The sequence below is a fragment of the Indicator indicator genome, chromosome 20 (genome assembly GCF_027791375.1).
Source record: "Indicator indicator isolate 239-I01 chromosome 20, UM_Iind_1.1, whole genome shotgun sequence".
Lineage (NCBI taxonomy): Eukaryota > Metazoa > Chordata > Aves > Piciformes > Indicatoridae > Indicator > Indicator indicator.
Window position 1 is genome coordinate 16,652,003 of NC_072029.1, and position 25,307 is coordinate 16,677,309.

Sequence of the window (25,307 nt, forward strand, 5' to 3'; positions counted from 1 at the left end):
TCACCCAGTTTGTGGTGACTCCTTCACTGTTTCCCTTTGCCTGACTTTGTCACATTCTGCTTCCGGTATACACGATGATGTCTTTTCTGAGTCTATTCTCAACTTCATCTATCTCTGTCCCTTTTTAAATATTAATTTCATGAGGCTCTTGAAGCCACTTTGATGGCAGAGTGCTTTGACGTGTATGTGAAGCGTCAAGAGATTGGAGGCTGTTACTTTTAATATCCCTGTTAATGCAGTGTGCCTCCAGATGAGTCTGTTTTCCCTCTGACTGGAAGGAGTGATGGATATAGCAACACTGCATGCTAACATCTGTTCAAACAAACAGTTGCTTCTGTCCCCACTACAGTATTCATCCAAGGCAAAGAGCTCTTGTGGATTCGTGTTGCGTAACTCTAGAATTTTGTGCAGTAATGACAGCAGCATCCAGACAGTGACTTGAGAGCATCTCACATGCATGTGTGCTACAGTAGCTATGTTAGGGCATAGACAGGGCAAGGCAGGAGCTCTCTCTTGGAGGCATCATTTCAGATTGCACTTGTCAGTGTTGTAATGGAAACTGTGGCATGCCTAACACTGTTTATTTAGATGCTCTGCATTAGTTTGGCTTTTCTGTTTGAATTGCTTCTCTTTCTAAAAAGGGTGCTTTGATCTGCTGGGTGGGCTGAAATCTCCAGCCTCAGATATTTCAGCTCCCATACTCAAGATAATACTCACATTGTAGAGTCTTGAGAAGGCAATAAGCATTGATGGGGAGGAAGAAAGCTGACAAACTTCAGCTTCTAGGAGCTGAAATCCAGTATATAATCCAGAAGGCATGGGCAGAAGACTGCATAGTGGGTTCGAGAACATTCAACTTCACAGCTTCAAGAAGCTGTTGGACAACTTAGAGGATGAAGAACAGGTCACTGCAGTATTTAGCTATACCCTCTGCTCATCTCTGCAATGAAAAGATGAAGCTTCTTAGGACTGTTAGTAATTGGGAAAACTCCATCAACCAGAGGACAGCATAAACGTTACTCAGTGTGTCAGTACTGTGCAGTAACTGTCTTAAGTGCAACACTAAGGCCAAAGTGATGTTTTGGAGCCAGGTTTGTGCATGCAGTGCTTGCTAGTACATTGTACCTGTAAGGGCTATGATACGGTTTGCTTTTGCTGTTGCATAATGCAAACATCAAGTAAAGTTCCTCAGCTCACAGCATGTTGGCATTTCATAGATCTGAGGGAAGAGAAGCAGCGCTCATGACTTTTAGGGACTGAATGCACTTCCTGACTGAGGCTGATAGCTATGGCAAATGTGAAAGCAACACAGTGGACTTGTAGCCAAATTGTTTAAATGTAATGCATTCGTAAGTTGCACTCTGTGTGTTTTAGCATCTGAAGATTTATTTATTTGTAATCCAGGTGATTTGCCTCATGGAATTTACATTTGGGAAATTGATCTTGCTGAACTGCTTGGAAGTTGGGGGGGAAATACCTAGCGTGTTCAAACACAGTGTTTATACTAATTGTGTAAAAGTGTTCTGTGTTACCACAAATACAGTTGCCTGGAAGTTTCTCTCCTTTAAGCAAGTAAAGGAGAAACTGCTGCATCCAATGTGAGAATCTCCTGGAATTTGAAATTTAAAGTAAATGTCTGAGTTCTGTTACCTGAAATAAAAGGTACAGCCACCTTAGCTAGCCTTTTACTGCTACTTCAAAGCATTAACACTGAAGTTCTGTCTCTTAGTGCCTTGGCTGGCAATGGCATACATGAGTAATTTCTGATCCTGTCCTTGTGTAGTATTTTCTGACATGTTCATGTACTTCTTGTTTGTTTTAGCTTTTACAAAACTGATCACAGTAAATGGCCAAGAATATCATCTTCAGTTGGTGGATACTGCTGGCCAAGTAAGTTACCTTTCTTTCTTTGAATCTTTCTTCAGAGTTAAGCTAGCATATGTTCATACTCCTGCAGAGCTAAATTGGTAACAAGTGTGCATTCAGAGATGAAGGTAACTTTAAGTAATTCAGTGATTCTGTCTTGTTGTTTAGTCACTAGTGCATTGTTTCCATAGTGTTTGTTTAAAGGCTTTTTGTTAGTTGGGTTTTTTGTTTATTTGTTCAGATACTTTTTGGTGGGTTTTTTGTTGCTTGGTTTTTACCTTGTCTATTGAACATACACCTAAAAAGGCAAAGAAGGAACTGCCTTAACTCTGATGTTACCGGAAGTCCATAAGCAGCTTGCTTGATATTTATGGACTAAACTAGCAGTCTTGCTTTAGAGGGAAAATGTCACTTCAATAAACCATGGAGAAGTTTTCCATGACTTCTCTGTGTGTGCTCCAGGTACTGCACTGTGACTTTAATCCATGAACAGTCGTGGGGGAGTAGACAGTGTCCATACAGGTAGGAATTGATGGGCTACCAATAAACTACTGCAGTTTGTTTACATTTTGATTGGGTGGTTCATGTGTGCTTCTGAGCCATCATGGAATGACAGGGAGAGCAGGAGGAGACAGTGAGCTCGTGTCCTGTAGTATCTTCAGTAGCTTCATGAAGTACAGGTGTTCATTATGTAGTGTTGCATGGAATGCTGTTGGTGTGAAGAAACAGAACAGCAACTGTTAAAGCCTTGTGTTTTTGTTTCATGGTTTTTATGCTTACATGTTCTTCAGTGATTTCTGATACAATATGCATTTTTTTTTAAGATTTTCTTTTTTCCAAACTGTGAATAGTGTTAAACAATGTTAATGTTGTAGAATACATTGCCAGTACTTAAGAGTTGAAAGCTGCAGGACATTCGCTCATAGTTGGGAGACTCTTTAGAAGAAGGGTTGTAACCTTTTAGGTATGTTTGACTGCTTTCTTACAAGAGAGCTGTGTGAGTGAAGAATAACCATGCTGTGTTTATGTGATGTCAAAAACACTGTATCTACTTAAAATTTGTCAGAGATGTCTGAAGTGATTAGAAACAAAATGCTGGCCACACGTTCTGGGGCAGGGTTGTTTCATGGAGAGTATTCTGTAGAGGAGAGGAAGGTCGAGAGATGGGCAGGCTGAGAAATGTGAACAGTGGAGTAGTGAGCTCCATAGGTTTCACTTTGTGCCAATGTAAGTCTGCTTTCCTTGCATCTCCTATTGGAGGGTAGTGATAAAAGTAAAATTTCTCTTTGAGGAAGAAACAGTTTTCTGAGAAGGCTATACAGTTTCAGTAGTAACATAGCTCTGTTGCTGAGGTTTATTTTCAGGGTTGGTTTAATGTTACGGAGTATTGTAAAAGCAACATAACTTCTTTTTCTGTGAATGATCTGAACTTTGCCTTCTGGCTCACAGGGTTAGGTGGTTATAGAAAGTGTGGCTTAGACAGAATTCTTTCTCAAGTTTGTCTTCCTTAATAATCCATAGAGAGTGCTCATAGCAAGAATTATATTGTGGGTTTGTTGCATCTTGAAAACTTGGCTATGACTTGAAAAGCTGTAGCTATGTTGTTTTATCACTTTATGGCAAAGTTCTTAATTTGACCCACAAGTTCCAGGAAGCATAGCAGCTTTTCTTCTTTCTCTAGAGAAGCAAAAAAAAAAGTAAGAATGAATTAGAAGCAGTTGAGGTTATGGCACTTTCTTTTCTTGGTACTCTTGTTTTCTGTCCTATGCCTCATTACCACATGGAAGACAAGAAGATTATCAGGAGTAGCCAACATGGATTTACCAAGAGGAAATCTTGTCTAACTAATCTGGTAGCCTTCTATGAAGTTATGACCAAGTGAGTAGATGAGGGAAGAGCAGTGGATGTCATATATCTTGACTTCAGTAAAGCTTTTGATACAGTCTCCCATAACATCCTCATAGAAAAGCTCAGGAGATGTGGCATAGATGGTTGGTCAGTGAGGTGGATTGAAAACTGGCTCCACAACAGAGTTCAGAGGGTTGTCATCAATGGCACAGAGTCAACTTGGAGGCCTGCAGCAAGTGGTGTCCCCCAGGGATCGGTACTGGGTCCAGTTTTGTTCCATATCTTTATCAATGACCTGGCTGAGGGGATTGAGAGGACCCTCAGCAAGTTCTGATGATGCAAATTGGGGGTTTGGCTGACACCTGTCAGGCTGTGCTGCCATCCAACATGACCTGGACAGCCTGGAGAGCTGGGTGCAGGCAAACCTCATGAAGTGTAGTAAGGACAAGTGCAGGGTCTTACATCTGGGGAGGAATAACAACAGGCAGCAGGACAGGTCAGAGGCTGCCCTGCTGGAAAGCAGCTCCACAGAGAAAGACCTTGGGGTGCTGGTGGACAGCAAGTTCTGCATGGAACAACAATGTGCTCTTGTGGCCAAGAGAGCCAATGGGATCCTGGGATGTATCAAGAAAGGTGTCCAGCAGGACTAGGGAAGTTCTTCTGCCTCTCTACTCTGCCCTGGTGAGACCACACCTGGAATACTGTGTCCAGTTTTGGGCTCCCCAGTTCAAGAGAGACAGAGACCTGCTGGAGAGAATCCAGCGGAGAGCCACAAGGAGGATTTGGGGACTTGAGCATCTCCTCTGTGAAGAGACTGAGATCCCTGGGGCTGTTTAGTCTGGAGAAGACTGAGAGGGGATCTGATCAATGTCTATAAATATTTGGGGGGGGGGTGTCAAGTGGAGGGGCCCAGTCTGTTTTGGGTGGTTCACAGTGATAAGACAAGGAACAATGGGTTCAAACTTGAACATAGAAGATTTCACCTCAAGATGAGGAGAAACTTCTTTACAGTGAGGGTGAGAGAGCACTGAAACAGGTTCCCCAGGGGGATTGTGGAGTCTCCTTCTCTGGAGAGTTTCCAAACCCACCTGGATGCATTCCTGTGCAGACTACTCTAAGTGATCCTGCTCTGGCAGGGGGGTTGGACCTGATGATCTCTTGAGGTCCCTTCCAACCTCTGATACACTGTGATACTGTGATACCTTTCATGGCTGTCTATTTGGATTTGCATAGTTCAGTTAAACAGGAGTCTTGGTGTGGGATCACAGAAGAGAAGTGCAAAAGAAAATCTTACCTAACATCAAATTCCAGCTAGAGCAATCCTGAGAAATGCTGGGTAAAGTCAAACAACTGCAGTTGCACTTTCATCTGTTTTACATGTGGCCTGGCTCAGATCCTTCTGTGTTGACTTTAGGATTACATGGTCAACTGAAGTGGTGGCTTGGCATCACTGCCCTCAGTGTGTAGCAACAAAAGCAAATAAGGGCATCTTTTATCATGTGTTAGTCTTTCAGACTTTTTTGGCTAAATCTGTGAAGTTGATTTATAAACGGTTTTTCCTCATTTGCCAGTTAAGGAAGTTTCATTCCTTTAGGTGGTCTAGATTTAAACTGTGTGATTGCACTGCTCCATCTGTTCAATCATCACAATGTACAGGAGGTGATGTGATCTTAAGCTAAAATTGACATGTTAAGAGTAGATTTTAAAATTTGAGAATGTGTACATTGAGAAGTATAGCTCTTGTCAAAATGGAAATGTTTCCTGGGAATCTCTATTTGAACAATTTAGATTTTTTTTTTTTTAATATGGGATTCATAATATTTATGTTGCATTGCCTGCAATATGACAAATTGTTTTCATTTACTTATTTGGTCAGTTCCTTTTCTACAGGAGTAATAAATCCAGTGATTTTTGTTTGATTTTGTGTTGTTGTTGGGTGGGTGGGGATGTTTTGGTTTGAGTTTTTTGGTTTTGTTCTTTCCAAGGAACACTTGTCATATAATGTAGCTGTACTCCTTGAACGTCTATAGTTGATCAACGTTAGTTAGAAAGCCACAGTTATTCACTTCCTAAAAGATCCCTTAGGTTAATTAGATGGGGTTGGTGTCATTTGAAATTATGGACTGCTAGATCCTGTCGTCAGCTATTGAAATTAGGAATTTGAAATGTATCACCAGCAAGCTAATAGGTGTAATTGCTAATTAGTGATAGGAAGGAGTGGATATTTTGTACGAATAAACTGATAATTAAGCAGGATAAGAGGATTTGGAATAGGTTTAGCTGATCCATAGTCTTAGAGGGAATAAACCAAAAAACCTGTGATTAAATTTTAGAGTCTACAGACTGACACAGCTTTCTCTTTGGTAAAGATTTCACACCTGACATTATAATCAAAAAGCTTAATTCTGAAAGTGCAACTTTCACAAAATGGCCCTGTACCTCATGTCTTCCAAATAAAACTGACTTAGCTGATGGTGATCTGCTAGTATCCAGTTCTGAACTGTGGCAGTAAGTAACTTTAAACTCAACATTCCTTCTGCAGGATGAATACTCCATATTTCCTCAGACGTACTCCATAGACATCAATGGCTACATTCTTGTTTATTCAGTCACGTCAATAAAAAGGTAATAAAATCTGTTGTGTTCTTCTGGTCCAGATATTAACCAGATATCTTTTGGGTTCAGCTACTGCATTTGCTGTGTTTTCTTCATTTGGTTTTAATTCATTTAATACCACTTTCCTGTAGAAGCATAATGGGAAATTAATGTTTGTTTTCAGAAATTGCCTCTGAGATCCAAATGTTGAGGACATTTTGCAGGCTGATATGCAAGGTACCATGTAGGAAATGAGTCAGTGCTGAACTACATTATTTTGAGGTGTGCATAAAAGTACAAAGACCAATTTCAGGAATACGAGTTCATTATTCTCTAGCATCAGATAAAAAGGTAGGCTTAAATATGAGCCTAAAGGGCACTATACATTTATGTCATGTACCCAATTAGTTGCTAGGTTGGTCTCTCAGCATTGTAGCTTGTTACAGCACTGAGAGTTCTTTGACTTACTGTCTTGGATTGTTGTGGTTAACCATCAGAAATTTTCATTTAAATAGCAATATATGACTTTTGGCCTGTAGACTCACTCTTGATATGCTGCAGCAAATAATCTCACTTGAGAATTTTCCCAGGGTATGTATTTTGTCGTTGCTGTTAGCTGTCCATTGAGGACAGAGTCCATCATTGCTGGAGTCAATTACTTGCAACACTCAGTCTTTGTAAGGCTTTGTCATCTTCTGTTGTATTGTTCTTTCCTCTGGTCATCTTGCTTTGTTTAAATGCTGGTAGTTCTTGAATACATCTTAATTCTCCAACATGGTATGGCATCTTTCATAGGATCACAGGATGTTAGGGGTTGGAAGGGACCTCTGGTGATCTTCGAGTCCAACCCACCTGCCAGAGCAGGACCGTATAATCTAGCACAGTTATGACAGCCAAATAATTCTGTTTTTTTAAGATTTTGGATTAAGACCTTATAGCTTTCACTCTCATCAAGTAGGATGAGAAGTTGATGCGTCCCTTCTACTTACAAGGAAGCTGATCAGCTTTTTACAAGTGCAGAAGCATTCTGTGTCTTTTCCTCTGAATCAGACAAAACTGATCATCTCAAATACTCTTTAGCAGAGCATTATAAAATCCAGGTAAAAAAATTACCTGTTGTCTTTTACATGTTTCTCAAAGAAGGGATAGGGCCTGGCTATCCGTTGCTTGCAAGGTCCTTAATGTTGAACAGTTTTTCACAGTTCTTCATTCTTTGTTTTCATCTTTAGCTCTGAAGTACTAAAGGGCAAGCACATCTGGAGGAAACACAGCAGGTGTTAGGCTTTCTTCTTTGGGGTTTGTGTTTTGCCTTATTTTAAATCAGAAGTTCAGTAACATATATGAAATAAGAGTTAGTATTCTCAGCCTTCAATAGACAGTCATCCACCCCTGAAAAGAATAGAAAAATATTCATTGATAAGTGGTACTGTGAGGGCAAAAATGTCTTTGACTAAAATGTGTATAGATTGCTTGGAGGCTTTCACAGCTGTTTCAGTTGCAGCTTCATTGTGTTTTGAGCTTAGCAGCACAGATGAAAAAATGAAAATCTGTTCTCTGTAGTAGTATTCAATCATTTAAAGGATAAAATAAATTGCAGTGAAAATACTAACAGAACAAGACAGTCTAAGACTGTAGGTAGATAATCCTTTCATCAGTATTTTAGCCTTGATAATATTTATTCCATATCAATGATCCTGTGTTGTTCAATTCTTTGTTCTTTATCAAGGCAGTGCTTAGGCAGTAGGAAAGATCTTCCACAACACTTGGGTAGCTTAGGTGACTTGCCAAGACAATTGAATTACAGTCACTGTCTCTCTTGATGTCTGTCAAAGTGTATGTGTTGATCTGAGTATTGATCCAGCAAGGGTGAGAGCTTTGACAGCAAACTTAATAGAAATGTCCTTGTGAAATTATCATCATCGCTGCTAACCTCCAGTGGGAAGTTTAAATGAGACTTGAGTAAAAGCTAATGCCCTACATTTCTTATATTCATTCCCAGGCTCTCAGCAGCAAGGTTACTGGAAGGCTTTTGCTCTAGTTCTGCTTAATTAAATTCCAGTTTAGTATCATGCTAGGTTCCATGGTTTTGTGTGATGTACTTATCTGACAGCTAGTAATATATTTGTTGGTGGCATTTCACATATTGAGCTGTTTGTAACCCTATTTGCATGACAGAACTAGAAAGGACCTCTTTCAAAATGTCACACTGTTCTGTGACTTGATGCAGTGATGATCTTTTTGAATTGATCAGTATCTGTCTTAAAGTGTGTCCCTGATCTTTCTGGACTTAAAATTTGAAAAGCTTTCTAGAACATTAAATTGATCTGATCAAGCCAATTTCATTCCCAGCTGTTGCTAGTAACTTGTTTCTGTGTCAGAATTGTGTTTAAGTAGCACTTTTGGTTTCCACCTTATTCTGTTAAGAGATCGGTTATTTATTTGTAATATTTTTTACTGAAAACAGAGCTTGTGAGCTATCCTAGGCAAGCAGATAGGTAGAGAGACTTGGTAAATGTAGAGCCCAGGTTGAACAGAACATGTTGCAGCATTGTGCTCTGGAACCTCAGGTGAGGACTGATGCTGTGGCATGGCATTTTCTGGCTGTGCTGGAAATACCTAATAGTGGAAAGGGAACAGTAATTGTACTGTCAGTGATTCCGTTATCCTGTGTCTAGTACACTAGATCTTTCCTGTTGCTTCAGACTGAGCAACAGTTCTGTGGTCTGCAGCAGATTTTTTTTTTTCTTGGTGGTGTTTTTATTCTCCTTTCCATTTTCAGAGTCACTTAGTTCTCTATGTAACAGTGCCTCTTAGCATTGTCACAACCAAACTCCATTTAGCTTTTACTTTTGAAATACTTGTAAGATTGAAAGTCCAAGACAAGCTGTCAAGACCAGGACTTTACCTATATCTTTTCATCATAAGCTCTTTGTAACCCTAAAGTTCTTTTATTGATTCCACATTTATATAAAATCTGTAGTATCATACTTGAGTAACTAATGTAAATCGTGCAAGACTAAGCCACACTTCTGTTTGTAAAGAACTCATTTTCTTGACAGGATGTACCAAAACTGTTAGCTGAACACAGAGAAGTACTGTGTTCTGCTCAGTCTCAAAAAAATTTTTGCTGAACTCAGGGATACTGACCTACTTGATAGAAAACCCATCTGAAATTTGATAGCATTTATTGTTTCAGAACTGAGAAATTTTAATGATTCATGTAGATTGAATAGTGGTTTTAGGCACCAGTTCTTTGAGAGCCCTGAGTTGGAAGTGCATTTGAGTGTTGCTCTGTTTCTAAGGGTTTCAATTCTAATTGAAATGCAGTGCAAGTCAGGACACTGCCTGTAGTGAACAACCTTGGAGGTTGGAAAAATTTCGGTCACTTTTGTTGTCTAATTGTGAGTCGCCTCTGTGAGCCTGTTGTGCTTCTCTCTTAAAACAAATCTGAGCTGTGCACTTCATGTACCAGCATTTTTTCCATAATGTAATTAGAGGGGCACAACATCTGCTCCTCAACCCTGTTTTATAGCTTGTTCTCAAAAGTACTAAATGTCAAGTGCAGTGGATTTTGTTAGTGAGGGTTTCGGCTTCTTGGTATTTTGCATTACTGCTTCTTGCCTCCTGTCTCCAAACTTCACGTACATGGTAGGTGAACAGGCAACAAGGGTTTGAGTAACCACTGTTTAAATACCATCGTGCTGATCAGTTTTCTCACTTTCCATAGAAATGTGCTTAAGTAAATGATACTTTTTTCTTGGAAACTGCTGTATTTGACATACTCATCCAGGATTTCAGTAGATTTCTTACTGCATATATGAGGTAGATGAGAGGTGGGAGGGGCTTTCAGTGATTCTGTTAGATGCATCACTTACTCCTGCAGACATCATGACTAGGGAGGCTGGGCTGATCTTTGCTGTTTCCAGGGCCATTTTTGTCTGTTGTACACAAATGAGAGACTTTTAGCATCTTTGTCGTTTGCCACTATATGTAGAGTAAGTTTTAAACACGGCAACCTACATATGCATTTAACTGCTTGTGTATTGGGTATTAAGGATAAACATTGGAGTGCATGTGTGACTTCATCCCTTTATTTTGCAGTTTTGAAGTGATAAAAGTTATCCATGGCAAGTTATTGGATATGGTGGGAAAAGTCCAGTAAGTAGTGACACTTTCATCTCATTTCATTGCAGGCATGTTACTAGTACTTTGTTCAGTATACTGTAACTGTTCTGAAGTTCTGAACTTTCTTTCACAGAATACCCATTATGCTGGTTGGAAATAAAAAAGACCTGCATATGGAACGGTATGTGACCTCCAGGCTGTGTGGAATGCGAGGTGGCAGCCTGCATTCCTGTGGCTACAAGGCGCTAGTTTTGTTCTTGGCTTTCCCTAACAAAAATCAAACTGTAGGTTAAAATGAGGTACTGGCAAAGGGATTCTGTCCAGAGTGTGAACTAGAAGCCGTGAACTTGTGTTGTAATGTTGACTTTTGCTGTAAGATTCCAGGGATGGTCGTTTAACACTTTGGGTTTTTTTTTTAAAACAAGTAACAGAAGTGTGTTTTCCAGAGCTCTAAAATACCAGCTGATATTACATGTCATGGAAGTAAAGCAATACTTGGAAGAACTTCTCTGCTGGGTCACATAGCAGTTTTACCTGGCCCAGTAGTGTATTTGACAGCAGCCAAAAAAACAAATGCTCTGGATCAGACTTCACATAACATTCCTATTATATGCATTTATGTGCTTCAGTACTGTTGAGGTTTTTCCTGATGTATCAAATTCCAATTCTTTTTCAAGTTGTAAAGAAACATACTTTTTTGGTTTTTTTCCCCTTTGGTCAGGGTGATCAGCTATGAAGAAGGGAAAGCTTTAGCAGAATCCTGGAATGCAGCTTTCTTGGAATCTTCTGCTAAAGAAAATCAGGTAACAGATTTAAGATCCACTTTATCTGAACAGCAATGTAACAGAATGACTCATAGTTTCACTTAATAAAGGAAGCTAAACTATTTGCATATGCTTTACAGATACTCTGTGTAGATGGCTGGAAACAAAATGGCTGTCTGCATTCAGGTTGATGTGTACAAATTTTTATGTGCAACTGTAAATGGAAGGAAGTGAAGAATTGAAAGTTAACCTTCACTGAATATAGCAGAACACTGACAAACTAAAACTCAAGTTCATGTGGTGGGTGGAACAGGGTCTGTGATCTGCTACCTTTGCCTTAGCTAGGAAGTCATGGTGATTGCAGAGGAGTGAGCTGGTGAAACAGGATGAACTGTGCATTTTAAGGTGCTGGGCAAGGCTTGGTCTCTTTAATGTGGAACAATCAAAAGGGCAATCCTCTAGCTAGGACAGGACTTGTTTAAGCAGCCTTTATTTCCCTCTCCCCAGTCCCTAAAGCAGAAAGAGCAGCTTTTATCCAAAATCTGCAGCCAGCAGTTCTACAGTTACTTGAGTAAAATTGGAATTTCCCTGGAGGAATAACCTGGATATTTTTTCTCCAGACATTGAACACTTGAAGTTCGTTTATCAGTACTTCTGTTTCTGGCTAAGACTTGCGTTAACCTGGTCAAAATTTGGTATGATGAAAGCATGACATTTCTCAACTTCTCTGTACAGCTGGATAGCTTCAAATGCAAACTCAATTGATAGAGTAAAGAATAAACCAATTAAAAGCATCTGTTGGATTTCCACCCCACCCCTCCTCCCTCCCTTAAGTGACTTAATACCTCTCGATTAAGCAGAGCTGTGGCTTGCACTCTTTGGTTTTTTTTTTTTTTTAGGCATGGGTTCACAATGTGTAAGAACACAGCAATTCATATTTAGCAGAATGTCTTGCTAGTAACTTCTCTGAAGTTTGTATTGTTCTTGGTTCAAGAAAAAGAAGTTTGGTATATTTATGCAAGCCACAAGCTTTATATGATGCTTGGCATGTTTTGCATGTTACATTGCTGCACTAACAAAGTCCCATTGACTGCCATGAATGTGTCTGTTTTGACCTTTGTGTCAACAGGCTGTCATTTGTGTCTGTTCCTTAATATCAGACTGTTTTAAGTTATGCTGCCTGCTGAAATTTAGATAGCAAACTTCGCAGCCTTCAGTGAAATGGGAGTAATTGTATATCAGGTACTCCAAATTCTGTACAGTCCTGTACAAATCCCACAAAAGATAGGAAGTCCTGTTCATTCTTGCTGTTAGAAGTGGCCTTACCTGTCTTTTCAGCAGGATACTTAAGTATAGTGGTCATGGGTCACTGTAAAGTCTGTTCTTCTGGGTTTAGGTGCAGGCTGTTAGAAACAGGTGCCTGACCACAATTCCTCTGCCATGCCTCTCTTATATAACACACTTGGCAAATCTGTTTAGCTTCAAAAGTTTAGGAGATCATATGTCAATTCTGAGATGGGTGCCCATAGCATGTGACCATCTTTCAGGGTCTCTGGCATGCTTCCATTGGAGGCTTTGGATGTACGGGAAAAAGTATGAGGGAGCCTAGATCTGAGGTAGCTGCCTTAGTCTCCTCATGAATGGTTGCTTACTTCTGAAGAGGTAAGCTCTGAGTGCAAAGTGTGGAGTCCACAGCTGTGAAGCAGTAGGGGGAACTGTATTGTAATATGTGTTCTGTGAGTTAGACCAGAACAACGTCAGAACTCATGGGTTTTTTTTACTCTAAATCATAACTGACAGGATCAAAACAGCTGATACATAGACCTCTATCAAGACAAGATCTCTTCCTCTGAAATGATCTCTGGTTTAGGGAGGGGGAAGAGTTTATTTTGAACTTGGTAACAAGGTGTGTTGTCATTCTGTTAGTACTGAGTGTTCACTTTATGTAGGTCAACATTACTGGAAAAAGAGTCTGTTGGCAGTTTCTGCTTGGCAGCTCATCAACTCCTCACCTGTACTGGCTTTGTACAGCAAAAGTACCTTGCCTGTCAAGTCTAAATGCCTTCCAAAACTGCTTCAGATTATGTTTGCTTTACAGAAAGCTAATTCAGTGCTTAAAGGGATGAGCCTAGACCACACTGGGAATTTAGACCATAAGAACTTCAGCAGAGAGCTCACACCTTCCAAACTGGGGAGAACTCTCCTAATCCTTTCTCTTTAAAACCTCGCCATCTGTATTTGGCGGATGTGGAACACAAGTATAACAATTTCTAGCATGCTAGTCTGAAGCTGGTTTAGTATGTGGTGTTCTTCGCAGCAGTGAGAGCAGTGGGTGTCCTTGTGTCAGAGGCTACACCAAACTCTATCAGCTATGTGCTCTATCCTTTATAACAGCTGTGTTTGCAAGGAACTGCTGAGACCAGAGAAGATAGTCCCTCTAACAGGTGCTGACAGCAGACTCCTTTCCCTGTAGAGGAAGGGGATGGGAGAGCATTGACTTTTCTGTTCCTGCATTGCCCCCCCCAAAAAATGACCCTTTTTGGAGCATCTGTGAGAGTCTTAGGAGCATAGTGCTACCATACTGAGCAACTGAGATAGTTCTATAGATTATCTTGAGCAGACTAGACCTATTCTGCCAGTAGTCATCAAAAGATAGCACATGTTCCACTCATGGCATGACTTTAGGGAGAGAGGCAAAGGTCAAAGTTGTGGTGGCTGGCAAGAGTTCTCAAGGTCAAATATATTTGAGGCAATGTATTAGCTCTTCCAGACAAGGGTGACTTGGTCCAACTTTCAGAGAAGCCTTCATATCAGCAAGGGAAATCCCTGGGCTTTGAGAAGGCAATTCTGAGACTTAATGGAAAAGACTTCTCTTAGATCACTGCTGGGCTATTATTGTCTTAAAACTGCTTAATTATTACCAGGTATGTTGAACTGCTTTTGCTAACTTCAGGAGCTTGGAGCCTTTTGTGTGGAATTCCCTATTTCATTTCACCTAAGGCATAGTATAGTCCTTCATCTTAATCCCAAGTACAATAAAGCGGTTACTGTTGGAAATACAACCAGATTCCAAATCGGTCATAAACTCAGCTGGAGCTGGGAGCCAGCTTTTACCGGAAGAATTTAGGGAGTAATGAGCAGCCAAATTGTGTTCATTCAGTTACACAGAAATTAGATAAACTGTTTTAGAAGGGGTAAGGAAACAGCAAAAAAATCTACTTCTTACCACAGCAGAACCCTGTTATAAACCAATTGTTTGGGCATTGCTGCTTTTTCAAGAGCAACTTTGTCTTCAGGCTTAGAGGATGCAGTGCTCAGTAAAAGCTTCAGGGTGGTTTGGAATCTTAGCCTCTCTCCAGGGGTCTCAAATTTTTACCCGGGAGAGTGTTTGTGCTGGCAAAAGAAAGGGAGGAAAACCTCTCTTCCTTTACCTGACTATTGTTCAAGTTCCTTTGCCTAGTTCTGTGCCAAGATAAACTAGTAGTGTGATCACTGAGAGTTTCCTCTTTAAAATAGCAAAGCAGTTGCATAGTTGAAAACTCCAGCATACCAGAGTGACTGTGGCAGCTATGGGCTGGATTTGGGAGTTTGCACATTCCTGCCTCCTGGCAGCCTGTTCCTGACTCCTGCTCATGCAAGGGGAACTGCACCTCCCTAACTGTGTCTCTACTCTCACCAAAGGTACATCTGCAGAAGCAGTTGAGCCTCTGGTGTCTTTTGCACGATGCTAAGCTCTCCAGGCAGTATTCATTGCCCAGGCTGACATCTACTTTGTTTCCCCAGGGGAGAAAAGTAGAAGCAAGCCAGATGGCTTTCTGCAGGCTAGGAGTGACCCACATTCTGTAATTGGACCATATGGAGACAGATGCATATAAATCCTGGCTGGGTTATTTTACTCCTTGTCACAAAGCACAGCTTCCTGCGTTGTTTAAAAGCTCATTCTTAAATTCTTCCGCATATTTGGGTTGAATTACAAATTCCTAAGCGTTAACTGTAGGGCAGTGATTAAACCTCCTCAGTGAATACATATGTTCTGTGAAATGAATTAACAAGCCCTGTGAACTCCTACATCTTAGTGTTTCAAACAGCATGTCTTTGACAGAATGTACAGCTTCTTGGTTGACACAATAAGTTGTGGAGGTTTTTTAATGGGTGCTTAAAGCAGAGGTGTGAAAAATTTGTGTATTGAAATGAAACCATTGAAAATTTCAACTCCAATTAAGGAAACATTGTCGTCGTGTATTTGTAAGTCAGCATATTATAAGGCAAGCTCTTTGTTAGTGGACTGAGTTTCATAGCAACTGTGATCCTGACCATGGCTTTCCTAGAGAGAACCAGATCTAATTTGACCAGGAAATTGTATTGTTACTGAAGTAAAAAGCCATTTCAGTCAGATTCTCATGGAATTGCAGGGAAATGCCATTACACAGAGGAATAATCTTATTTCCAGTTTATGAATTATTTTCAATAGCTCCAGAGATAGTACTGTGCACAAACCATCTAAATGTGGAAAACTTGAAACTTCAGTCTAATCTGTTAAGTTTGCTTTAAGGTTGTTAGGGTCTACTTCAGTCAATGGGATTAATTTGAAATTGATCCAATTCAGAATTACACCTTGTGGTGGCAGAAAAACATCTGTCAGGTCAGAACATAGAGTCGTAAATCACAAGATGCTCTTCAGCGCACTGATTAAAACCAACAAACCCCCCCTTTTTAGCCTCATAATATGACTGCTTTTACTTTTTGTTCCTTCTCAAGGAGTACATGCTCAGAATTTGTGGAATGGATGGCTAGCACTGAGATCAACTTAAAATGGCATGTCTGAGGTGATTGGGAGACCGTTTCCAAGTTGAGAATTTATATAGTGATTATAACAGTGAATTTTTGGCTCAAAAATAGTGTAGAGAAACCCCTTTCAGAGTTGTTCTTGACTGTAGTAGAGTTGTATTCTTTTTAAATTACTTGTAGGCAACTTCAGATGTTGCATATTGTAGTTTTTGCATATTCTGATGGAGGCCAGTGTACATGTTTAAAAACAAACAAACAAAACCCCACCAAAACCCTAACTATGCTTAATCAAGTTGTGCTGTAAAATCTCCTGAATTACTCCAGTGGTCTGATATCTGTTCTTGGTGTCTCTGCTTCAATTAAACTTGTTTTCGTGGGAGTTTGTCTTTCCATCTGTGCTGGTTTGGGGCCAGACAGATCCTCTCTTGCCCCGAAAGGGACAAAAGAATGAGACTCACACAAATGGATTGGAGAGTGATGGAAAGTTTAAATGGAAAAAGCAATTGGTGAAGCTACAGAAGACTACAAAGCATAGTGGCAAAGAGTATCCTAAAGCGTACAGAACCCCTCACAGAATTCCCAGAGCTTCCCAATCCTTCCCTCCTCCCACCTGAGGGTCTACCCAAAACCCCCAGGGCTCTTTCTTCCCCTGCCTGTTTCTCTCACTGCTAGGCAAGTCTCAGGCTGGCCAGGTCCGAGACTGCCCCCCCCTCCATCCTCCTCCTGGCATTAGGCCTAGACAGGCCTAAGAGGCCTTGAGGATACTCCCTCGGCATTACCCGATAAGAGAGGACATCTCCCAGGGAAGCAGAGAGGGAAGAAAGAGGAAGAGAATGACTCTGCAGATGGCCTTATAGGGCGCAGGATTTATGGGTAGAAATACGTCGTTTCCTGTGTCCACCCCTATTGGGTGGGCACCCAGGACACCAGAGGTGTATCTCATGCAGCAGTGGCAGGGGGCACCCAGCCTAAACTGCCACACCATCCCAAGACCAGTAACTTGTACTCACTAACATTTGTCTGGGCAATTGTTGCCCTCCTGAGCCCATTCACTCATGCTTTCATCACCTGGAGCTTCTGTAGGTCAGAGACTGCTTCACCACACTTCTTTCTGTTCAGTGTGGATGGAGGAAACTTGGCACAGGCCAAGAGGAGCTGATTTCAGAACAAGTGACTCCAATTCAGTAGTTGCTGCTTTGCCACTGAAGGAGTTGAAGGGATGCATAGTGTTTGTGGTGCTTGTGATTTTGCAGAGGGGTCTGTGGAGCTCTGTATACAGTGAACTAGGTTGGTTGTGTGAGCCTGACCACATTAGCAATGTCTGTACTAGAGTTCAAGCTGTTTTGGTTAAAACCCCCTTTCTTGCAGAAGCACTTTATCAAAGGATGCTGGTTCATGTTACACAATGACTACTTCGACTCATGTTTTGCCCTCATGTTCTTGCACTGTGTCTAATACTGGTTTTATCTATAGGTAAGATGAGAAAAACGAATATTAAAGTAACCCTCATACTGGGCCATGCAAAGTCAGTGTTTAGAGACGAAAAATTTGCCTGCCCTAATTACTTGGAATCTTAGTGGAAAGGAATCTGTTTATTCTCTGGAGTAGCACGTCAAACTCACAACATCACTGCTGTCAGTCACTCAGTGCAAGCTTACTAGTTAAAATAAAGCTGAATTACAGTTATTAGCTGTGTGTGAGAAAGGCTGAGTTTAAACTTGCCCTCCCTACAGTGACATAGAAAATAGCTGTGGAGAACATTTCCAAAAGGTTGTGTTCAAAACTGAAATTACTGTGTTTTCCCTCTTTGATTTTGGAATAACCCTTAGGTGTGCATTTAGATGTTGATGTAGCCAGCAAAACTGCTAACAGTTTTATTACTGTTTTTCAGCAAGTGAGCAGCTGCTTCTTGCCTACTGATCTTGTGCTCTCTCTTTGCAGACTGCCGTTGATGTCTTTAAGAGGATAATTTTGGAGGCAGAAAAAATCGATGGGGCAGCTTCACAAGGGAAGTCTTCATGCTCAGTAATGTAATTCCACTGCAAAACCTGAAAACACTGGGAATACATTCTACCTGAAGAAGCAAAACTGCCCATTATCTTCAAGGATAAACTATGCTTCTTTTTTTTTTTTTATTTTTATTTTTATTTTTTCTTCTGTTAACCTGAAAGATAAACAGTTGGTTTGGAGCCTTTCCCTTCAGATTATGTTAAACTCTGACTCCTGTGCAAATGGCTTCACTTCCATTTTCAAATTTTAAGCAATCATATTTTCAATTTATATATTGTATTTCTTAATATTATGACCAAGAATTTTACTGGCATTAATTTTTCAGTGTAGTTTGTTGGTTAAAATAATCATCAAAATGATGCATATTGTTACACTACTATTAACTAGGCTTGGATATCAGTGTTTCTTTGTGTTAAATGTATACTTGTAAATAAAATAGCTGCAAACCTTAGATGTTCTGTTCATAATTCTTTTTGTTGTTGATTAATCTGTATCAACTTATTTTTATGAGAAACGTTCACCTGCTGACCTTAAGAGGAAGTGTGAGGTCCTTGGAGCCAGTGGATCGTTTGCTGCATGGCAAGTTGTTTGGGAGTGATCCCAATCATGTTTGCTGCTAGAGCTTTGGGTTGGCTGAGTAGTAGTGCTTTGTGCCCTTTCCTGGGGAGGAGACACCTTTGATTTGGAAGGGAAGGCAAGGCTTGGCTTTTCAAGTCAGACAACCTGTGCTGTATTTTTTCCTCTCTAACAGTTAAAGAGTCATGGAGTAAAGGGTGTACAGATCCTGCCTCCAGTAATGTTGCATGTGCCTGTGCAACAGACTGGCCACGTGGACTTGTAACCAGGAGCATTTTCAGGATGGAGTGGATTTAACCAGGTCAGAAGCATAGGCTTGCTAAGACAATAAAAATTACATTTAAAATAAACTGCATGGCCTGAACAAATTGATGTGGGTTATCAATTATGCATTTCTCTACTTTTGCATCTGGATAGCACTGGTAGAGGTGTGAGGGGTCTCCTGGCACCTGTCAGAGTCCCACTGTAGGACACTGCAGGAGAAGCTCTGGGCAGCTTCTCCTAAACCAGTTGAAAGTTTTCGCTTGGTTTTTGCACTAGAGGTTCAACAATCTGTAAGGAAGGGCTGAGAGAATTGGATTTTTTTTCAGCGTTGAAGGCTTAGGGGAGACCTTATTACCATGTACCAGTATGTAAAGGGTGGCTATCAGGCCAGTGGAGTCCCTGTTTTTACAAGGAGTCACACGGAAAAGACAAATGGCAATGGGTACAAGTTACTCCTGGGGAGATGCCACAAGAAAACTTTTTACCATGAGAATAGTTAGACACTGAAATAATCTCCCAATGAAGTAGTGGACTCCTCTACATTGATCAGTTTTAAGATTCAGCTTGACAGGGTGCTTGGACATCCCATTTAATCTACACTATCACCTGGGAAGGTTGGATCAGATGATCCTTGGGGTCCCTTCCAACCTGGCATTCTGATTTCTGTAATTTCTTGAGTTGGGGAACAAAGTACATCAACTCTGTATTTAGAAAAAAAAAATCATATCTGCATTTCTTGTACAGTGGTTCCCTCACAGAAAATGGTGTAGATCCCTCAAGTAGCAGTATATGTAGAAAAACTTACTAATTTCTGTGGTCACCACTAGATTAACTAGCTTCCTGACCAAAAAAACAAGTTGCCTTTTGCCTTTTTCTTCATCTAGTGTATTTCTCAAAGTTTGAAACTCATTTCTGTTATTTGAATTTCTGTATCCTGTGCCAAATACAGGTTCTTTAGCTGGATGATTGTCAGACATGAAAGTGTGCTGAAGTTCAGGCACATCAGAGTGCTTGTTCAGGAAAAACAGAATGAGCACTTAGATTTCAGAACTAGGCTGATATGTGGCTGTGCAGTAGGTTTCCTTCACAAGAACCTGAAACACAGGAACAAGGGTGGTTTGGCTGATTATGAAGTTGCTGAGGATTCAGGAAATGATCTATGGAACACGGGAACAGTATGCAGCTGTTTGACAGTATCCTTACTTGTCTGATCATGAGGTGATAGATGACTTGTTGCATTACCAGAGATGTAGCACTGCTTTATGGACACAATGTCATGTGGTCAGCATCACATGGTAGAAGTTCTGGAGTAGCAGAAATGTCAATGACCACATCTACTTTTTTTTTTGTGTGTATAAAGTAGTGACCATGTGTACTGGTGATCAGTCTAAAGCTGAAATAGCTGCTGCATTGGTGCTTGAGGTGTGTCAGGCCTTGAAGAGGATGGAGGAGGAAATGTGCAGCTCAGTATTCCTGGGATAATCAAGGCTCTACCTTCCAGGGCTCAGGAGGGCTTAAAGGCAAGTGCAGGATCTGTGAGTGATTTTTTCAATGAGCACTAAGAAGCACATGCTGCTCTTGTGTTTTCTGTAACAGCTGAAGAATTGAATTAATCAACACATGCTGTTTCCTTTGTCCTGTTGCTGGCTCACCCAGTAACAGATGTAAATTACTCTGCTTGTCCAAGCCTTTCCCAGCCAATAAGATCTGAACATAGCTATGTGCAGTAGTCTCAGTTGTAAGGAAATGTGTGTTCCAGCCTGATCAGTGAACCACTTGTCCTTTGCTGTACAGAGATCTCAGCTGGCTTCTTGGGGATGGCACCTTCCAGCAGCTGCAGTTTAATAAAGGCTGGGCAGCCTCATGCTTCCTTACATCAGCTTAGGAGCTGGTATGTGTTAGGCCCTTCACCGTAAGAGCCCTCAAATGGGGTGGTGGGCAGTCTTGGAAGCCCTGCCTTCATGTACCGAGGCAAGAAACCCTTGTCTAGCAAACTGCTGCTTGCTTGGAATTGATGAATTCATGCAGCCTTGTCTGGCAGCAGTCCTGATCCTTTGGAGGCTTCTGGAGGATTGTGATGAATGGTGCACAGCTTAAAAGGTAAGTCTTGAAGGAAATAAGTTTTCTGTCCCAAACTAGAAACTAATGGTTAGATTCTTAATAAGACTCAACCTTATTCATAAGGGACAGTCCATTTGCAAAGGTGAAAGAGCAAAGATTCTTTTCCTGCTGAGGAAATGAGCAACATTTAACCACCATAAGTCATGTTAAATTCTTATTGACTTGAGTAGATTTAAAATGTGATGTTCTGGAAATGGCTTCAGACTTGCTTGTGCTCCTGCCCAGCTCCCTGCTTTGCCACATCAATCAGTCACACAGAGAAACCTCTCAGTACCCTGAGCCCCAGGGACTGAGCTGCCTCTCTCCCAGCCTGCCATGCATGGAAATGCTGAGGACAAGGAGAGTGGTGGGGCTGGTGCAGCTCAGCAAGTGGAGGACAGAGCACAAGCAGAAAGTTGGATGTGTAATCCTTCTTTTCCTTGTTTCTATGCTAGCAAGTTTGTTCCTGCAGGATTCACAATGGGAAGGCTTGGAGGCAGTCTGCTTTGGGTCTGTGGAGTCTTCAGCCTAGTGCTTCTTCCCAGCTTCTGTCAAGGGTTGGTGAATACGTGCTGGAGAAGAACAAAGCTGAAAAAGAGGCTTTACTGCTGCCTTGTCTGCAGGAGCTGTATTGTAATACTTGGACCAGGACAGAGGAGCATGGGCCGAAATTGGACTTGGCTGAGGAAGTTCTTGCAGCATTGGAGGCAATGATGAATTCTTCAGGCTTTCCATTTTCTAGTTTCTTTGAATGGAAGTCTCTGTATCCAAACTTGCACCCTGGAAGTGATCAAGGACAGCTTCTGCAATCATCCTTGTTTCTGGTACAGGTGAGCATGTGAGTCTTGCAGCAGTTTCAAGTGCAAGATGAGCAGCAGCCCAGATTGAGAAGGGTAGCCTATGTCATGGTACATGTTTTTGTTCTCACCTTTAACAGAAGCATGCAGTCTTGCACCTTTGTGGCTAACTATTTGTGCTGCTGCTTTAAGCAGATGTCACAGGCTGCTGTGCAGCATGGTATGAGGGCAGTGCAGGCAGTAATGATGTACCAGGGCTTGCTGGGCTTATCCTGCTAATTAGCTGTGCTATAGCCTGTTGAGAAGGAGAGATCAACAGATTCTAATTAGTCCTTATGTAATCAGAAGTGCTCATCTTCAGGGCATTTTGCTAACACTGACTAATCTTTACCACCTCATCTAATAATGCCCAAATTCTCCTTACTCCCTGTTGACAGCTGGAGTGAGGGAGTGAGAACCTTTGCACAGATGCCTTCAACTCATTATGGGCATGGTGGAAACGTGGCTAAACTAGATCTGGGTGATGAATGTCCCCAGCATCCAGCTTTTTCTTAGGTGTCCTATTTCTCTGCTGTAACCTTTGCTTTTTGAAATACGATGAAAAGTGAAGGGATTTCACCTAACCCCCAGGCATTTTCCAAAATGAAATCCGAGTCCCATCTCAATCAGATGCTTACTGAGATATGTGAAGATCTGTGCTAATACTGATCCATGGACAGAATATTCCTGAAAACAAATCTTTGCAGATTTTAATGCTGCTTATAAATATTTGGCTAAACTGAACCAGCAGGTCTCAGCTCCAAAAAGAGGAACTATTTTTGATGGAAACCTGGCCAGATCTGAACTGTCATTCTGTGACAGGAGTTGCTCAGGCATGAGAAGGTTTTTTGGAGTCTGTACTCCAGATAGGGTGACACCACCCTAGTCTGGTGTACTCCAGATACGGTGTTGCATGGCACAGGATGGATGGTGGGTCAGGGCATGGGATGGCCACCCTTGGTGGCCATATTGCATACTCTTATGTCTTGGTACACTGATGATGAGCACAGTGCGTTGAAGCCCAAACCATTGCCTGGCAGCTGATACCCATTTTGAGCAACAGCTGATACATTCTGCTAGTGAGTGTGGGTTGGAAGATCCTTTCTGTGCTTGAATAGTTTGGAAAAGTGTTCTGCAGTTCATGCAACCAGCCTCCTCAGCAGCTCTGGGAGGCAGCACATAGTGTACCCAGGCATTGGGAATGGGTTAATCACCAGCAGAAACTACTGCTTTGGCAACTGGTGCGAGGTGGGCTAGGTCTTAACTGAGCGATGTGGGTTTAATATAGAAACTCTCCATTGAGTCATAAAAGATTGTTTCTCAGTCTGGGGTCTGTTGCTGCTCTGAAGGTGGCCCACAAGATGTTTTCATCCTTTTCAGCAGTGAGTCAAATAATTTTCCATGGGAAGGAGCTGGACCCATGGTTGTTCCATGCCTAGAAGTATATCATGCTGCGGTATGTGAGGAAATCTGTGAGCATTTTAAAGCAAGATGGTGTTTTGAAAGCCCTGAAATAAGGCTGTTTCCTGTGCTGGGTCTTAACTCTGCTTTGCAAATACTGAAAGCTCTTTGAGAAGCTGAAGCGTGGCCCTTTCAGAGGATGCAGTGCAACTCCTTGACTGTTGCTCACTTAATTATTAGTTGTGTGGGATTTTACTGGCTGTAGTAAGTACCTCCAAGGAGAATGCTAATCCTGTTCTGCATCTACTAAGAAATATTCCTGTTAGTATTAGTGAGCCCACTCCCACAGATTCACCTCTAGGAGTCACACCCTGCTCTCTTGGAATATCTGTGTCAGAGAAGTGATTTGGCGTCTTCCTGCCATAACTCAGTTGTTTGGCAGCATCCTTCCACCAGCACCACCTTCCACTGCAGATTATTGTGAGGTGTGTGGTTGGGCTGGACATGTGCAAGGGCCTGTGTCTGCTGAGCTGCATGGAAAAATCACCCTCATAAATCCTGTGTAACACCCCATGGAAAGAGATGGTGGCATCTTGTGGCTTCATTTTGAAGCCCACCTAGCCTAGGCTTATTCATAGCAATACAGCCTTGTTCACACCCCTTTGGCATATAATGGAGATCACTTTTGTAAGAGGACAAGAGCTGTGCCCAGATCCTGTGTGTAGGTGGGATGTAAGAGAGGGGAGTTGTGGCCAGAAGCCACCACCTTTATCCAGGCAGGGTGTGCTGGATGGTTGATTTCTGATTTCTAACATGGCTGGGTCTATGTGTGACTGATGTCAACAGTGTCCTAATGCATCCAGTCCGTCCCACCCTCATTTTGTTGGGGATGTAACTGTTTTTTGACTGTCTCTTTAGTCCTGTGGCAACAGGAACAGCACAGCCTGGAGCCAACCCTGTGGACATCAAGCCCAATTTCTCACTCCCTTGAAACCAAGGATAAAAAGACAAAAAGAAGAAAATTCTCAGGCTTTTTTTTTTTTCCTATTCAAGCCAGTGCTCAGACTGGCAAGTTCCTGTTTCCAGTGCTTCATCCTTTAAACACCCACAGCCCAGGAGGGCTGCCCATGATCCTGTTAGTGTGGGGCACTGTGATCCTGCATCTGGGCATGAGCAGGAGGCAAGGTCTGCCCCAGCATCTCATTCCTGAAGGACAGCTAGTGGAGACAGGCTCCTCAGGCTGCTCTTTTCTGGCTTCCATGGGCAGTCTTTCCATCCTTTGCAAGGAATCAGGGGAATTTGTCCAGGGGAATTACGATTTGTCATTCTTCAACGTTCTTTTTTTTCCTCACTGTGTTCTCTTTTACTAAAGACGGATTCTTTGTCATTTCATGTCTTTAATGAGATTTCTTAAGGAAATGAGAAGAAAGTGGTCACACCCTCTTTCCATCTCTCCTGAAATAGCTTTGAACCTCTTGGACAGCAGGTTTCAAACACATCATGTTCCTGCACATTTAATTAAAGCTCTCACCTTTGGAGAAACAGGAAAATCCCATCATGAGACCAGAGCCAAGGGAAACCAGGCTTTTGTGATTCCATAAAAACCTCTTCCTGCATTAACATTACTGGATATTTCAGGGACAGTTTGTCATAGATAGTATGGGTCTTCTTCTCCAGGCAGGAACCAGCTCATGGGAATGCAATGAGCACGTGAGCTCTTATGACCCAAATGAATGGCAGTTGGGTCCCAATGCCAGTGATGGTAAGACCTCATCACCCTGGTGCTCCCAGCCATGACTCAGAAAAGGGACATGTCTCCTTCCCTCCTAGGGCAGTAAATGCAAGTCCACAGGGAAGGGCTGGTTTGGGGGACACTGCTAATACCCCTCACTTTGGCTATTCTCTTCCAAGTGGGACTTCCCATGTGCTGGTACTGTTCTTGCACCTTCTGGTGACTAGTTTAGAACCTAGGAATTAACATCAGCATTTCAGTGAGGGTTTGGGTAGGATTTTTTTATTAGATGAGGTTTTTCTTCGTTATTTTCTGCCTCTCATCAGAACATGTAAATGGAAAGAGCATTTCTGTGATGCTTGGGCAAGTTTACCTGTGTCAGATGAAGGATGTTTCTCCTCC

At 41.7% G+C, this 25,307-nt stretch overlaps 1 protein-coding gene across 2 annotated transcripts in view; it reads left to right on the forward strand.

The window, feature by feature from the left end:
- Positions 1 to 18,454, forward strand: part of RHEB (Ras homolog, mTORC1 binding) — a 38,438-nt gene extending 19,984 nt beyond the window's left edge. The window contains exons 3-8 of one of the 2 annotated variants that reach the window (XM_054390073.1): positions 1,823 to 1,890; positions 6,257 to 6,339; positions 10,411 to 10,467; positions 10,568 to 10,615; positions 11,156 to 11,237; positions 17,928 to 18,454. In XM_054390073.1, the coding sequence (XP_054246048.1) occupies positions 1,823 to 1,890; positions 6,257 to 6,339; positions 10,411 to 10,467; positions 10,568 to 10,615; positions 11,156 to 11,237; positions 17,928 to 18,020 (431 nt within the window). In that variant the 3' untranslated portion in view covers positions 18,021 to 18,454. The remainder of the gene's footprint in view (positions 1 to 1,822; positions 1,891 to 6,256; positions 6,340 to 10,410; positions 10,468 to 10,567; positions 10,616 to 11,155; positions 11,238 to 17,927) is intronic. The other variant, XM_054390074.1, reaches the window with a different exon arrangement.
- Positions 18,455 to 25,307: the final 6,853 nt, after the last annotated feature.